This window comes from Ambystoma mexicanum, chromosome 11 (assembly GCF_040938575.1).
Source record: "Ambystoma mexicanum isolate Mex_15411 chromosome 11, UKY_AmexF1_1, whole genome shotgun sequence".
In the NCBI taxonomy this organism is placed as follows: domain Eukaryota; kingdom Metazoa; phylum Chordata; class Amphibia; order Caudata; family Ambystomatidae; genus Ambystoma; species Ambystoma mexicanum.
In genome coordinates this window covers 1,102,149,826-1,102,166,632 of record NC_090934.1, presented here as the reverse complement: position 1 = coordinate 1,102,166,632, position 16,807 = coordinate 1,102,149,826, and the positions used below count along the sequence as shown (strand labels likewise).

Here is a 16,807-nt window from a genome sequence, read left to right as displayed (position 1 = left end):
ATATGGCAGTTCAATTAAAACAAATATAAAAGTTATGTTCACAACCTGATAACTGTCTCTCCTTATAATTTGTGTGAATTCCTCTTCCTCAGATTCAAGCAGGATTCTATTCAACAGTTCCAAAAGTATAAGGAAATCATGTCTTGCAAGTTCCACTTCTGTTCTTTTGGTTCCAACTTGATAATACAAGTTCCAACTTGAATTCAACCAACAGTTCAAAATTGTTCAACACGGTTTTCCTCTTTCCACCTGTGACAAAGAGCTTAAAAAAACTTTTTTCAATCAACAAGGTTTTTTCCATAGTTCATTACGATCAACAGAAATTGTTTGTCGGGATCATTCGACAATAGTTCACAAAACACTTGTTTTAACCATGTTAAATAATTCTGTAGCTGTTGTGAAGGCATCATGAAGCAAGACACAGAGAACAGATTCAAAGTTCAAATACAAATGGTTTATTAACTTTGTCAGGATGGTTGAAGGCCTAACTTGCCCTATGTTAAGGTGGGATTTCCCTTCCTTAAGAAACTAAGGATAGTCTGAGTCAGGAAGTTCAACTTAGTCTGTCTGTGTCTAAAACCTATACTTGCCCTTACAACTAAAGCTTAACAATGTTTGGGGATGTCAGCAACAAAAGAAAGTGTTCCAAATAAAGTTCTGGGCTTCTTCCAGCTCTGGGCTTACTTTCCAGCTCCACTTCCCCAAGTTCAAACAGTTCCACAAAGTCTCAAAATGAATATTGGGGTTCCCTTCCCCCAAGAAGACAGCACAGTTCCAAAACAAGGTGTTGGGGTTCCCTTCCCCAGGAAAACACAATTTCAAATGTGTCTGCTCTCCAAAGACCCCAGCTTACCAAGTTGTACTTAAAGTCAGTCTCTCAATATTCAAAACCAATTCCAGGTCAACTTTACACTCCCTCTAGATATGGATAGTTCATACAGATTGCTTTCCTTCAGCAATCTCTTTCAGACACTTGTAATCCCTTTATGTATATTTCTTTGGCTGACATAGATAAGGGTACACCCGGTCTAAGTGCAGTTGTTGGACCATCCGGTCTACCCATTACAGGTCACGCAACCGGTTACCCTAGGCTATCTTGCCGACACAGGTTCTTCTGTAGCCTCATGTGTTCTGATTCACACTGAATTGGCTCTCACTTTGCCAGCCTTTTGGCTTTGCCACTTGTTTTTCACTCTTTGCCAGTCACTGGACTTTGCCACCATGAGCTCAGTTATACAGTTCACTTTGTGGTGCTCTTTTCTCTTCACCATGTTGCTCTCCCACTCCTTAGCAATACTCAATTCTTTCTTTGCATTGCATTGCATTTCATTCAGTTCGGTTTTCAATAGTGTCCAGTTCTTGTTTGCTCACACTTCGCAGTAATCATCAAAAACTATTTACTTTGGCGCACTTTAATTCTGGTTCATTCGGCATTCCCTTTTTGCCACGTAACAGCTCCAGGACCACTGGTTCGAGTTATCCCTATTCCACATTCACTGGTCTCCGGCATCTCCTCCGGGTGGCTGTCGCCTCCTGCTCCTCGTACACGTCCTTTGCGAACAGCGAGCCCTGCTCCCAGTCCACTGCTCTCTCTATTTCTGTTTGGGTCACCGGCAGCTCTGCTTGTGTTTCGCGGACGCCGTCAGTGACTTAAAACGACTGAATCTCTTCTCCGGCCTGCAATTCCTATTGTCGGCAACAACCAGCGAGGCTCCCGATTCCATGGCTTTCGCTCCTCCTTCCTGGCACCACAGTTTCTTCCCAGTTTCTCCGGCGTCCTGGTTTCCTGACAGGACCACACTCGGCGGTCTCGTACGCCTCAGGATTTCTTCGTCTGCAAGCCTCCCTGCTGGTCTCACTCTGTTCTCACTGACTCAACCTTTTATACACCAGCAGCCGTTTAACAGGTTAAAGGTGACAGTCTTTAGGCTTAATTGCCTGACCACAATTGGTGAAGCATTCGGGACATGACTGCCCCTTACATCAGTCTATAGGCCTCTTCCCGGTACTAGAATGGTGAAATTATCTATTAGTGTACATTCCTCTTAGTTGCTTCTTCTTCGTATCAGTATTCGAGTGGAATGAATGAGAGGAATTGAAGGGAGAGAGTTTAGATTTGCCTATACAGGCATTGGGAAGGGATGTTGGTTCTCATTTGGAAAAGAGGGATATACATAAGGGGCAGCTGAAATATGTGGAACTGGGGAAGATTGATAATACCCTACAGAAGTGGATAGAGAGCAGAGGGTATTCTGATCACCATTATACCAGGAGGTTTTAATTTGAGAACATTTTGTAATGAGGTCTTCTTGTTGGGGTTTCTTCTCAGTTTCTTGATACTGGGGTTTGATTTGAAAATAAGATCTGTAGGGGGTTTGACTGTATAATGTATGCAATATCCCAAAACACAACTGCCTCCCTTCCAGCTAAAAGGTATTTACCAGTATCCCCCTGACACTGTTACACACACTAATTCAACATAGATACATAGATATAAGTATGGATGCATTGATTTTGAAAATATATACATATTTTAATATTCATAAAACACCAACATACAAAAACTGCTTGTAAATCAAGCGTGATTCATTCATCTGAATGAAGAACCTAACACATCATTTAATTCTTTTATCCGTGCATGACAAAAACCCAATTCATTATTTGTCAGAATTGGAAAACAATTGGTCAATCATGTGCCTTTGTGGCTATCTCTTTCTAGGGAGAAACAGTGTGCCAACAATCTGTGTGTGTTTCTAGAACCAAAATATAGTGGTAAAGATGCCATCAAACAAATACAATAAGCATCCCCCATTGGTGCTGTCATCAGGGCACTCTTGTTTTCGGTACGTGATGATGTTCAACGTGTTGCACAACGCGTGCACATTTGTGTTCTACTCAATCTAAAAATAAAAACATATATAAAACCTTATTGTAACCAGGCAATACTCTTAACGTGTGTCAGAATGTGGTAACACAACGAAACAAACCTAATATAACTTGCTACAATGAGGGCGACCCTTAGTACTGGTCAATAACATGAGAGCAGGGCAAATAATCCACTACCACCCAAACCAACTTCCGTTAATTAAGCCGAAGAAATATATTATTTCCCTTATTTTTTATGTGCTCAACCATTATTAAACAAACACGTTTACCAAATACCTCTAAATTAATTTGAATGCACTGCGTTCACATTTTTTATTTCTTAATCTTTTAGTTTTTTATGGGAAAATAAAAGCTCTCTGACAACAAACCATTGTTAGCCCAGGGTATCAATGATATTTCCTTCCTTGAGGAAGACAAATACTGCATCTTAGCCAACGCAGTCCTCCTAGTGCCCAGGGGCCCTTCTCCCAGGTGATCCTCCTGGCTAATACCACCCTCAGTCAGGATCAGGAAGCGTCTGCCTTTCCGTGGCCACCTGGGAGGAGACTTTAGGTGTAGGGTCTTGGTGAGGACTCTGTAGGATTCATCACACAGGGTTGTGGAGAATTTCGGGCCGTGTGAGAAACTTGTTGGTATTCTTCCACCTATGCCACCAAATTCTTCCATTCGTGTGGCCATCGAAGGGCCATCGCTTTTGTATCCCGACCTTGGGGGTGGACAAGCGAGGGAGGATCACCTGAGTAAAGGGTCGTAGGTGGATTGGGAGGAGAGTGCCCAAGGGGCTAGACCTGGTATTCCCCTTCCCATTGTCCACCAACCCACTCTCCCTCAGCCTTTATGGGTTATTTCCAATCTCACTCCATTTCCCCACCCACCCATTTCCAATAAGTACTGGGACAAGGAAGAGGCGAACGGTAGCAATGAGGATTACCCATTGAAACAGCATGGAGATGCAAACAAAGGCCACTACATAACACCATTAGGCTGTCCCACTAATAGGGTCTGGGAAGGTCAGGTACTTCACTCCAACTGTGAACACCTGACTCCGCTTGACTCTCCACTACACTATAAAAGGGGCAGTTCTACCAGACCCAAGGAGCGAGCTGGGATTGCTGGATCGAACTTGGAGGCCAAGGAGCAAACAACTTCAGAAGGGGGAGCCCGGAAGATCTGGTGGAGTGCGCGATGCGGAGGCGCTGGCCCAGTGTGCCAGGGGGGCTGCAGCGTGGTGAGGGAGCCGTGTCTCCAAGGAGCCAGAGCGGAACGATTGTTGGCCGTGTCCAAGCCATTTCTAGTTTCCCTGGGACGTGGGCCGGTCCCAGGGGTGTCTGAGGGGCAGGTGGTAAGACTCTGACCTCATTCGAAGACCCTGGAGAACTGCTCGCCAGCACTGCGCTACTTCAGTGAGTTACACAAAATAGAGAGAGAGACAAACTCAGTAGCTTGCTTTTGGCTGGAGCAGGAGCAGAAACAGTAAAAGCGGGCAAGCGGCCCGACGATTGAAAGCTAATGGCGGTGTAACTGAAATGACAGAGCAAGAGAAAGTGCACCAGTGGCGCGGAAACCAAAGAGAGAGAAAGAAAGTGAACCGAACGCAAAGACCGAATGCAAGCGACCCCAAATGGTAAAGACAGAAGGAAACAGAAAGAAAATTACCGGAAAGCAAAGAGAAGGGTGTGAGCGACCCGAAACCAAAACAGAATTAGCAAGAAGCACGGGAATGGGAAATGAAGATTCAACGTTGCATGAAACAGTAAAGAGAAGTGTTCAAGAGGCACAGCAATGTGAAAAGAGGGTGCAAGTGTGCACGAAAGAAAAGGTGTGTAAGAAGCACTGTGAAGTGGAATAGATTGGAGTGAAAGAGGCACAGAAGGGAAAAGGTGCCAGAATAAGGAGAGGAGCTAGAAGTCAAAGTGGTTGCGCCTGGGAAGAGCAAAGGGCCTGGCATTCTCGAAAATCTCTGATGCTACCTCCCCTGAAAGAACTATACATTGAAAGGTACATCCTGACCAGTAGAACCTTTTGTTTAAAGACCAAAAGGGGCCTGAGCTTGGTGAGGGAAACCCCGAGAGGCCCAAAGAAAATTGTAAAGAACACTGTTACGAACATCAGAGGGTCTCCTAGACGTTGGAGAAGGGAGCTCTGAGAGGCCTCAAAGAGACATTGTGAACTTTACAGGAAAGGCCTAGGCTTTGGGAAGGGAACCCTGAGAGGCCTAACGGGGACTGTTTTTTTTATTTTATATTTGGCAAATGTAAGAATCGAAGCTTGGGAAAGAGAACCCCAAGAGACTGAGACATTGTGAAGTTTGTTGACTTCCTGCAAAAGCCCTACATGGAAGGTTCTGAGGGCAACCCTTTTTGAGTTGAATTATTTTTGAAACTGGCAGAACTACATCTATTGGTAAGGTTACCTGAAACCAGCTGTGGTTTATATTTTTTTGTTTCTTGACCCACCATTTTTCCTTTAAGAAAACCCATTATCACATGTTGTGTAAGAGTGAGGGTAAGCATAGTTTTGGACACAGACACATTTTGTTTTCGTACTTGCGGACATCAGCCCTTAGAAGCATCAGTTGAGGGAACAACCCCCTTGGAGTTATGGCAGGAAGGCACTACACCAACCCCACAAAGTGCGACAATACATGTTTTCAATCTGTTACTTTTGAGTCTGTCTCTCTTGATACCATGCCCGTCTCACTGCTGTCTGCACCCTTAAAGGTAGTTGCCCAGTTTCATCTGACTAACATCTTTGGAGAGAATCCTCAGAGGGAGACACTGCTTCACTTCAACCTTATGGTTGCTGTCCCTGTGATGGCTGTTTCACATAAGCGTAATTTGGTTCAATCTATGGACCTGACATTGCAAAAAAAGTTTAGCTCCCTGGGATCCTGGAGTTTTGCCCAATTTCCCCAAGCTGGGTGGTGCAAGCTTCTGTTAAAGGTTCAAATTCAAACACATTGCCTTCTTTTCCACCAGAAACCGAGAGTAAAAGGTTAGGCGCACTGGGCTTTGTTAAGCCAGAATTCCATATTTTGGGAATTCTAAGGCCTCTTTTTAGGGCCCCTCAATGTTTTGCTTTTTGTCCGCACTCATTTTTGGTTCCTTTTTGCCTTGGTTTCTTTTTAGTGGCCAGATGACATCTCCTGAAGTCCCCATGCCATTATGTCCCTTTATACCTTACTAAAGGTATATGGCATTGGGTTGCACCAAAAGTGCCCATTACCAAAGGGGCGTCTTGGGCTCCCCATCTTTACTCTAGATTGATTATATGACTCGACACAGGTTTTAAGGAGTAGGTTGGTAGCAACTGGACATTAGTTAAGTGCACACCATAGATGCAATCCATTCTACCACCTTGGTAGCCCAATGTACCATTTTGGTAGCCATTAGGGCACCCTTTTTTTTTTCATCCTGCTCTCAGCAATTTTGTGTTTCAGGGATTTGTATGTTCATGTGGGCCGGTTGCGAGCCTGCAATTGCTGTCTCCACATTTGTCGTATCCGATTTAAGCCAGTATATGTCCATTAAATATTCCTCTAACTACTGGTCGTTATGGCTGAGACTAAGTGACCGTTTGCCCCAGATCCTTTTAGCGATTTGCTGGCCTTCCTTTGGCAAGCTCCCGTTGTGCAAGGGTATTTAGGCTTTGTGCGGACCCTCCTTCTTCCTCTGGCACTCTTGTTCCTTTAAGTTGGAGGTGACGGGTCTGCAGACCTGTTGTAGGAGTTTACCCAATGAAGCCCACAGTTTTTGCTATTTTTAAGGACCTCTCTTGGCAATAATTGCTAAGTACAGTGGCTTGGGAACATCCTGATTTGGGGGTTTTGCCACTGGTGGCACGGTTTGGAATCTGGAAGATGCCTGGTGACTCACCACACCTACTGGGTTAAACCCTCCACTCTAGAACTGTTTTCTGGGCTATTTACTGCTGCATCCCTTCTTTTACCACCTGGATCATGTGCTTGGTTGGGTGTTATTGCTGGAATGCAGAGAAGCGCTGAGATGTTATCACTCCACCAGAACGTACGCTTGCAGCATCCGATGGAGCCTCCAGCTGTTTTTCCCATCCTAGGCCGTTTGCCACAGTGCTGCTGCCTTCTTTTGTTCATCAAGCTGCTTTGAGTCATTGGTGCACGTTTCTACATCTTCCTGGGGTAGTCCTTGCCAAAATCTCTGATCCAGGTTTGGTTGTAGAGGTCATCTGAAGAGCCTTAGTTCCTTTTCTGGGTCCCGAGGATCTTGGTTAGCCCTGGGTGCAAGTCCCTGCCAACCGAATCCTGAAAACCACTCCTGTGGAAAAGAGCTATTTACTCACCAGTTGTTTTGGCTTTTCACCAAATCTTCTATCATGAGTATCTACCTTTGGGTCCTGTGTTGGGCAATTATTCAAGCTACTCCCTGTCCCGTGTCTGTCTGGTCTGGGGGTAGATATTTCTTGGAGGCGAGTATTTACTGCAATTCCCATAGAGTACTATTGAGGCTAACCCTGTTCTGCTTCTTCTAATTCTGGTGCTCTGGGTCTATCTTCCAGCCTCTGAAACAGTTATTTGGGGTCTGGGGCCTTCCTTTGGATTACTAATCAGAGAATCTGTACCAGTGCGGTCAAACAGACTTTCCTTCATTAAAACGGATGGCTCTTTAACTCACTTTACCATTAATTCAGTTCGCTTACTATGGAACTCTCCTAAAATGTACTTTAAAGTCATGTAATGCATTTCTTCAATGGTGAATCTATGGTTAACCTTGTAGTTAATCCTGTTGATACTGTAACAATTTTTACTTGAAATGTATGAATCACGTAACTGTTAATAAAATGTTTGATCAATTCATGGATGCCTTTTGACTATGGTTTACAATAGTTTCATCCGCTATCTGGCTGTAATGTATTGATTTAGGTACCTGTGCATTAATATTAATATGCCGCAGTGGATACTAATGACTGTGGAGTAACGTGTAGACCTTAGAGATTTTTAACATCTGTCCTGCTGGTAAAACTTGTTGCCCTATTTTTCCAATACCCTACCATATATGTTAGGTACTGACCTCCAGGTCTAGCTAGAGCCTTCCAAATATACTTGGGTTGAGGTGTGTCTTTAGAACACTGTATGTGAATGTGCAGGCCCCTAGGGGACTTACCGTCTAGCTAGATTTTATGGTTCCATGGTTCTCCCATCCTCTTGCCATTTTGAGTTGTGTACTTGCATCCGTTAGAAACATTTACGGTTAGAACAGTCATAGTATAGATACTACTGTTTTATAATAATTTTAATTTCTTAAATACTGTATTATTACCAGAGTACTTATTTGAACTGCTAGTTTTATATGTGTGACTTTATTAAAGTATCTATTTTTCATTATATCAGTATAGCATTTAATTTTCTAGAGAGGTGTGTGCGTGAATTAATTGTTCCTTTGTGTCATCCTAATTGTCCTACCTGAGAGTGAAGCATTGTAGCACTGTCCATGTTCCCTACCTTAAGAGAGGTTTGGCTTCCCTTTCTTGTCAAGTATGTTAGCCTTCCCCCTAGGGTTAGTGGTTGTAGCATCCTCAAAATAGGGTGGTACTAAATTTGCTTTAACAGGCTGCAAGGTTTTTTCCTCAGGCAGCCTAGCCCGGATGGCTGTAAATTCCACCTGCTTTACTTGACGCAAAGAATTTGCTGATCCAAGAGATGAAAGATGGAGTCCACTCTCTGGTAGAAGATTGAAAGGAAGATGCTGGTGAAATCCTTCAGTCTGGTCTGGACATGTTGTACTATCTGGCACCTGCAATGGGCATTGGGTTTGTCCTGCATATTTGGGTTCCTCGATATGCAGCTAATCTTCTGAGCATGCCGTTAGAAGGCGAGAACCTGTTTGTGGTGTAAGCCATTGAATCAGCCGAGAATTTCAATGCCACTAAGTCCATGGCGCTAAGTCCTAGAGTTTGGCTTTCCAACAGCCTCTTTTTGGCCATTCCCCCTCTTTTGCCGAACATACTAGAGGTACAGCCCCCTCTGGCAAACAAGCCCTGCAAGTTTGGGCAAGAGGTGCCCGGTGAGGTGGGTTTGTTTTCTTCAATGTCCTTTCTGCAATCCCCAGACCAAGGTTCCTTTAAATTTGGACTTTGTCCATTCTACAGTGATATGGGGAGAATTGTCACTGTACGTCAAGGAGTTGCAGTGCAGCACCTCAGACTCTCAGGCCTTACAGGTCTCATCTCGGGGTCACTGACTCACGTTTATCCATAGCTCACCAGACCACCCTTCTCCCGTGCCCGACTCCCTCCTATTAGAGGAAACCCCTAAACGTTTGGCGAATGGAGCCATTGTGCTGCCTCACAGAGCGGGAACGGCGGTACTTTCAGCACATTCTGGTACTGAAGTAAGGTGGGACCCTGTGGCCCATCATGGATCTGCAACTCTTGAATTTGTTCCTTCCCAAGGACAAGTTCAAGATGGTCACCTTGTCCCATTTACTATAGGCCCTTGAGGTGCAGGATTGGCTGGTGCCACTGGACCCTCAGGACACTGTGAGAAACCAGAAGGTGTCTCACCCGCTAGTTCCTGGGGATATGTCATCCAGGTGGCAAGGACACGGCCATCGCTTTGGATCCACTTCCTAGGGGTGGACCAGTGCGGGGTGATCACCTGGTTGAAAGGTCTTCGGGGAGTGGAAGTGGGATACCGGATGGTGAGACACAGTATCCCCCTCCCTGTAACACCTTTTTCCCATGCTACCAGGTCGGATATTTAGGAAATTAACCCTTCCCCTTTCCCAACACAAACTCTTTCTCATGGACAGTTCACCGTGAGCGACAACGGACAAACACCAGAGCTGTATACCCGACATGTCCCAACACTTTGGAAAGGCAAGGTCAGGCAATTACGGATTATTGCACACACCTGACTTCCATTACACTTCCCCGCATGGATAAAAGGCGGAGCAAAAAAGCACACCCTGAGCGAGGCAAACCACACGAGGAAACAGCAGTTCCAAGACGGCAGTTCAATACAAGGAGAAAGACGGCAAGACCAGAGAAAGTCGCAAGGAGGGAAGTACCTGTGACCTCTAAAGACTGTTACTTTTGTGAGTCTTGGAAAGTAAGAAACCGAAGACCAGGAACTAAGGCTGATCGAACCTGCACAGTGTGTCGGAGGTACACTGGGGTCTCCCGTGTCGATAACCAAGGCGGGGAGTAGCGATTCCCGCTGCGGTACTGTCCTTGGCTCCTAAAACAAAGCAGCATTAGAAAAGGCTGCACAGCCGGTGAATTGGAGAGACTGATACCTAACCAGCTTGTGTTTTGACCCAAGGTTGCAAGCAGCAAAATTGAACAAAGAGAACAGTGTCTGAGGCGTTTGCAAAGAGCGACACGGTTATAATTGGAACCAAAGACGTAATTGAACTTTGGGAGGCACCCCATAATACCATACACAGCGTGGTCCGGCGCCACGTGGGGCGCTCATTCGATGGTCTCTGTTTGGTACCCAACTAATGCTGAGTGTGAGAAAAAGGAATACTGAGATTGAAGTGGTCATGCAACAGGTCTTGCTAAACCCTGTCCACATTCAAGTCTTCGATAGTTTTAAAGTACATCACAATTGGTCCGAGCCCGGCTGAGGGAGACTAATTGAGTGAAAGAAAGGGATCTGAGCCTGGCTGAAGGGGATCCGGGGTGAACCGTAAGTCACCCAAGTTAGAATTAGATGAACATAGTTGGAAAGGGATCTGAGCCCGGAAGAGGGGATCCAATTTTGAAACTTTTGTTTTGGAGAAGGATCTGAGCCCAGCTGAGGAGGATCAAGGTTGAACACCCAAATTGAGTGTTGGAAAAGCAAAAGAATGTATTTGTGTTTTTTTTGTATACCAAGCCCTCTAAGTCACGAGACTTGGAGAGTTAGACACAGAAGGTCTTGAACTGTAAAAAGGGAACTGTATCCTCGTGCCGCAGAAGCCCAGAGTGTGTGCTTTGTTGGAGTTAACCACTGTGTCCCGTGCTGAAAACTTGGGGAAGGGAAGCCAACGGCCTGAACATCCTGACTTATCATTTTGTGAACACTTCTTTCTTTTTCATGAATATCACCCCCTTATTTTGTAAATTAGTGGCAATAGAGTATAGGCCCTCTTTAATTTGACAAGACTCAACTAGGGCTGCATTATTATTATTATTTGATGGTCGTAGCTTGCGCCCATCTGTATATTTAGGTTCAGATAGGTGTTTATCTCACCCTTGTGAAAGTTCAATAAACACCCTTGAACTGTAGTCACGTCTGTCCGTCTTACTGTTGATACCATGCCTTCCTTACAACACCTACTTACCTGTGTCAATTCACCGGAAGCACAGAAAGAACCTGAGATCCCTGGTGGGAGACACCCATTACCATTTCACAGTCCTGCCATTTGGACATTAATCTGCGCTGTGGGTGCTTACAAAGCTGTTGGCTGTGGTAGCTGCATGTCTCGGGATGGAAAGGGGTTCATGTCTTTTCCTACTTGGAAGATTAAATTAGGTCAGTTGAGACTGCACCCAGATCTGGTGACGGCACACCTACACCAGAACGGTCATCTGCTGCAAAGCTTGACATTCTCCCTGAACTCCCACGATTCACCATACTAGTACATAGAAGAGGTTCTGGACACTTGCTAAGGCAGTTGCCTTGATTGCAAAAGATGGTGAATATCTTTCCATCCTAGGCCTAATGGCTTTCTGCATCCTAATAGTGGCAAATTAGGTCTCTCCAGTGGCTACTTCAGTGTCAGTGCTATTATTTTCAGAACATGCCAGATCTTTTTCAAGTCTCAAACAATGTGTTGTATAACCCCCTCTAGCATGTTTTGAAATAGGCAGCATCTTGTAAAGAAATTACCTGTTAGACCAAAAAGGATATTTATTTTCTCTTTTGTTTTATACATGATAATCATATTGTTTGGTTGTTGATCTTTCCCTTTAGGACCTATGCTGATAAATTAAATCCCAAAGTGGTGCAATCATTGCTTGACCTGCTTTGCAGTCAGTTGAAGAATCTCTTGTCACAAGCTGCTGGAGTTGTCGTGGTATCCTTTGTAAATGAGAAGGGCGAAGAAGAAAAAAATGATGATTTAAGTGGAGATCGTGATAAGAAAGACTTGAGAGGTACTGTTTTCACACTTCTATTTCAAGTTGAATGTAAGTGTTTTTCTGGTAGCAATATTAAGTTGCAAGTAATAGCTGTGCAAGTCAAGGTGTGATGGAGATTTGTTCTATTGGTGAAATGTAAAAATAGTCTAGCCAATGAAATAAATGCTTTACCAACTGCATTTTAACATGTAACTTAAACAAAGGGTTGGTTACATGTTGGTGAAGAAGAAGGTTATTTAGGCAACTTTTCCAAGACCTCTTGTGAGGGCGTAAAAGACCCACCTGTAGTGTTAGGATGGGTCCTCCCCCTAGTTATTTTCGTCTGCCATTGGTAGGTGATGGAACAGTCGAGCTTCGCACAGAAGTGTTTAGGGGGGGGTAGTTAAAGTACAGCTAGCACACACATACACGCTATGACCATTCACAGTTGTCAAATCGCCATGTGCACATTTGACACACTGCAAAATAAATGCTAGGGTTATACTATTTTAGTAATTGTCTCTTGATGGATGAATTTGCCTCTGAAGGTGAACCATAATATACTGAAGCTTACTTTACTACAGCAGAGTCATGCTTTGTAACAGGAATTGAAACTCTCCACCTAAGCACAACATATAAATCACAGAAAAACACAAAAGGCCGCAAATTCTCAACCTGATCTAGACGGCTTAGCCAGAGCCTACTCTCGTTTATCACTATGGCAATTTACTGTGACCGATAAGTGTTGTTGTATTCATGCTAAATCTGATCAGTACGAAGTATATATGCACATTTTGTACCCATAACAAATATTCTTTTTACCAGAATATGAGCATATACCTTGGGCTTAATGAGTTCAAACTATTCGTCTACAGGAATAATGCTCTTTAAATCTGTCCTTAACAATCCTGTATGACTTATCACCAGTAATTCAATGTATTAAAATATTCTGGGGGAGAGTAACCGTGGGATTGGTCAATTCTGAGACCCAAAGGAGTAGTAACTTTGTTTTTAGGTCATCTTCTAAAGATTCCCAGACCCCCCCCCCCCCCCCCTTGATTTGGATATTAAGTAACTTTGGGTCTCACCCTAAGTTACCAGGGGAAATCCAGACATGGACCCCTTGCTCACTGTCCTTAGAGAGGCACAGCTCCACTTCATTGATGTGGCCCGAATAGTCCAAAACATGTGTCTGGGGTTGCTGTCTTCTTGTACAGAGAAGAATTGCCTAGCATTTACAGCCTGGACTGCCCCTGGTCAGGACAAAGACTGATATGCAGGGATATTTCTCCTCTGTGAAAGGGACAGTGAGCTAAAAACTTGGTTGAGACTCTCCGAGGGGCCATCCACCCAAGAACAGGTCAATGTGCTGTGCTTGTGCTGGTACAGAGACTCGCAGACCCCCCCTTTGATTTGCATATTAAGTAACTTTGGGGCGCACCCTAATTTACCAAGGGAATCCAGACGTGGACCCCTTGCTCACTGTTCTTAGCGAGGCACAGCTCCACCTCACTGATGAGGCCCGACTAGGCCAAAACATGTCTGGGGTTGCTGTTGGTACTCTTGTTCAGAAAAGAATTGCCTAGCATTTCGGTGCTGGGCTGCCCCTGGGCAGGACAAAGACTGATATGCAGGGATATTTCTCCTCTGTGAAAGGGACAGTGAGCTAAAGACTTGATTGAGACTCTCCCAGGGGTCATGCTCCTAAGAACAGGTCAATGGGCTATGTTTGAGCTGGTAGACTCCAGACCCCCCTTTGATTTACATCTTCTAGGTTACTCTGGCCCAATTGCTTGTTTAATAGAAATGAGGGAGCTGACTGAGGGTGTTTCAAAATCCTGAGAAAAGCATTCTCAGTTACAAACAATGCGTTGGTATCTGCAAAGCCCCAGGTGCAAGCCTTTGTACTCTGACTTCACTGTCTTTGATAGGCCATAAGCATTGCTTTGGATCGATGGCTCCCAGTTTGCTTAGCCAAATGGAAAAGTGCAAAACTGGACTACTTCATTTTGGTTAGCTGCCCACCCACATGATCATCCCATTTAAGTATATAACTTGCAATGATACGGAAATAGTTTTAAATTTAGTCCTAATCCATTCTTTCTCCCTTACACGCCATTTGTAAACGTTTGTTACATTTACCCAGTGACATTATTTTAGCCAGGACTTTATTTACTGTAAAACCTCTAGAATCTATGACTTCCACATAGTAGTTGATAAAGATCTGTAAATCTTTAGGGGCACGTATGCATATAGAAGCAGACCCAGCAAATTAAATCCTCCCTGGGAAAATCACTAGCATCTGTGAGGTAGAAGTCAAGATCATTGATGTGTAAATGAAGCAGCAACAGTGCAAGGACGCACCCTTAACAGACCCCATGCATGAATGGAAATGGCAAAGACAGTTCAATGTTAGAACCATACCTCACTCGAAGTTCAAAGTCAGATTGAAGTTTTTAGAATGTTCCGAATAGAGAGAGGTAAGCCATTCAAATTAAAAATATCTCATGAAGGAGAACAGTTAACACAGTTAAATGCGCTCAAAAGGTCCACAAAAGCAAGAAAAATGGTGGGCCCATACCCAAAGGTATATTTCTTGATAGCCCACAACAAATGTAGTGCCTACTCCCCTGTGATAAGCCCTTAACGAAAGCCAAGCTGAACTTCCGAGATTGGGTAGAATTCTTTAATCCGGTTCAGGAGTTAATCATGCAACAGTCTGCCTAACAACCGTTGGGCCACATTTGACAAGCAGGTTGGCTCATAGCATTCATTATTACCTAGGCAACATTTTCTAACAATTGGTATAACTCCTGGATCCTTTTCAGCTTGCCTGGGACTTTTGCATTCTTACATAGTGTTAACAGCAGTTTTGAAAATGGGAGCCCAAAAAGAAACCTCAAATTCATAAACACCTGCTGGACAATAATCCGGCCCAGGCAATTCATTAGATGACACATTAAGTAATGCTTCTGTCACCTCGCTACAAGAACATTTCATGATTGTAGTATCTGTACCCCTGCTACCCTTATAAAAGGCGGCTCATATATACCCCCCACTGCTGTGTTGCTAGCTGCACCTTACAATGACAAAAGTGTGCTGCGCAGTTGCACTCTGGGATGTTGGCCAATGCAGAATAACGAGAGGCATTGTCTCCCAGTCTGGTTTCAGCAAGAGATCAGAGTTTAGCATGATCTTAACAGGAGATGGTGGTCTTTAGCATATTCACGCTCTCGTCTGTGTGTACTGTCTAACTGCATGTTAACCATTTTTATTTGCAATGATTTGTTAAGATTGCAGCCTTGCCCTGAGATAGACCTTCAAGAGTTCTAGTGGAAATGGTTTGACTGCTTTACAAGACCCATCCTACCAGTTAGGCTCAGTTCCAGGATTTACCAACTATTTGCATGGTTTTTCAGGCGACACTAGCAGTCTGAGTCTAAAAGACAGTTGAATGTTTTTAAGACAAACTCCTTATCACTGCTCACTGGGGACAAACTTAGTACCTTTTAAAAAAAAAACCTTTATTTAACATACTGTGGGAAATGGCATGGACCTACAAATCACAACTGATATAAGCATAATGGTGGGGTTTGCAGTGCTCCATATTCTGTTGAACATTATTCGAAAAGACCTGGGCCTGCGCCACTCCCATCAAACTTAATATCTTTTGTTTTCTTTAAACTGAGCACATTTACTAGCAAACCTAGCTTTATCCCATCTAAAAGACCTTCTGATTGCAAGCCCGGTCCCTGATATATGCCTATTAACGGGAAATGTACCCCTACACGTCTTGAGAACAAATAAAAACTTCATTTGATATGATTGGAATATTTTTTAATACTCATATCTTGAAGAAATTTGGCAGGAGAATCGGGCACGTGGGCGCTGATTTTACTAGCAGATGATGCGGAAAAGGCAACAAATAAAGACAAATTCCAATTGTTGACAAAGGAAAGGTTTTACTTTCTTCCAAAAACGAATCAGATAGTCCAGCTAGTGCAATTCCAGGGGAAGCAGATTCCAAAGTCTGGGACCTGCAATGGAAAAACATCTGTTTGCTCTTATAATGCATAATGATAACCAACAAATTCAAATGGCGGATGATAAGGCTGAATCTTAATGCTAAGATAAGTCGGGGACAAACCATGCAAGCACATAACAATTGGACTTATCATTTTGAAACTTAGATGTTGGCGCACTGGAAGCCAATTAAAAAATGAACAAACACTTAAGATGGACAAGCTCTTGGGTTGTCTTAAATTAAGAGACCAGGCTGCATTTTTAATTCATTTAAGCTGGTTTAATAGTTTATCAAAAAGAACTGCATACAACAAGGAATTGGGATAATCTAAATGGGAGTTGATGAGGGTGCCTACTTACAACTGCATGGTCTTACTTCAGTATGAAGTGGAGATATTTTCTAAGCAACTGAAGCCGTAAAAATTATGTTCTTGTAACTTCATTGATCTGGAGGATGAGGGATAAATCTGACTCCCAAACGCCTCCCAAATTCGGAACCTTATTGGCAAAATAGGTAGTTGGGCCAAAAAGGGTCACTGGAGGAGGAGACTGTACGGGGCTTGTTTATAAGGATTTTAGACCCCAACTGCATTGCTTCATTGTTAGATGCTTTCAGTTGCAACCCATTGTTAATCATCCTATCCTGCACCTCGATTAAACACTAATCCACCCGATTGTGGTGGCTATTGGGACTGGAAGCCTTAACATAGAGCTGCATGTTGTCCGGTTAAGTATGAAAATGTTAATCAAAGTTATGGAAAATATTCATTTAGAGTTGCAAATAAATATTAAACAACAAAGGTGATGGTGTACACTG

The 16,807-nt window shown here is 43.7% G+C and overlaps 1 protein-coding gene across 10 annotated transcripts in view; it reads left to right on the top strand.

Moving 5' to 3' along the window:
- Positions 1–16,807, top strand: part of HERC1 (HECT and RLD domain containing E3 ubiquitin protein ligase family member 1) — a 3,379,312-nt gene that overhangs the window by 1,273,935 nt on the left and 2,088,570 nt on the right. For all 10 annotated transcript variants that reach the window (XM_069624399.1, XM_069624403.1, XM_069624396.1 and 7 more), the window contains exon 30: positions 11,822–12,003. In XM_069624399.1, coding sequence (XP_069480500.1) covers positions 11,822–12,003 — 182 coding nt within the window. The remainder of the gene's footprint in view (positions 1–11,821; positions 12,004–16,807) is intronic.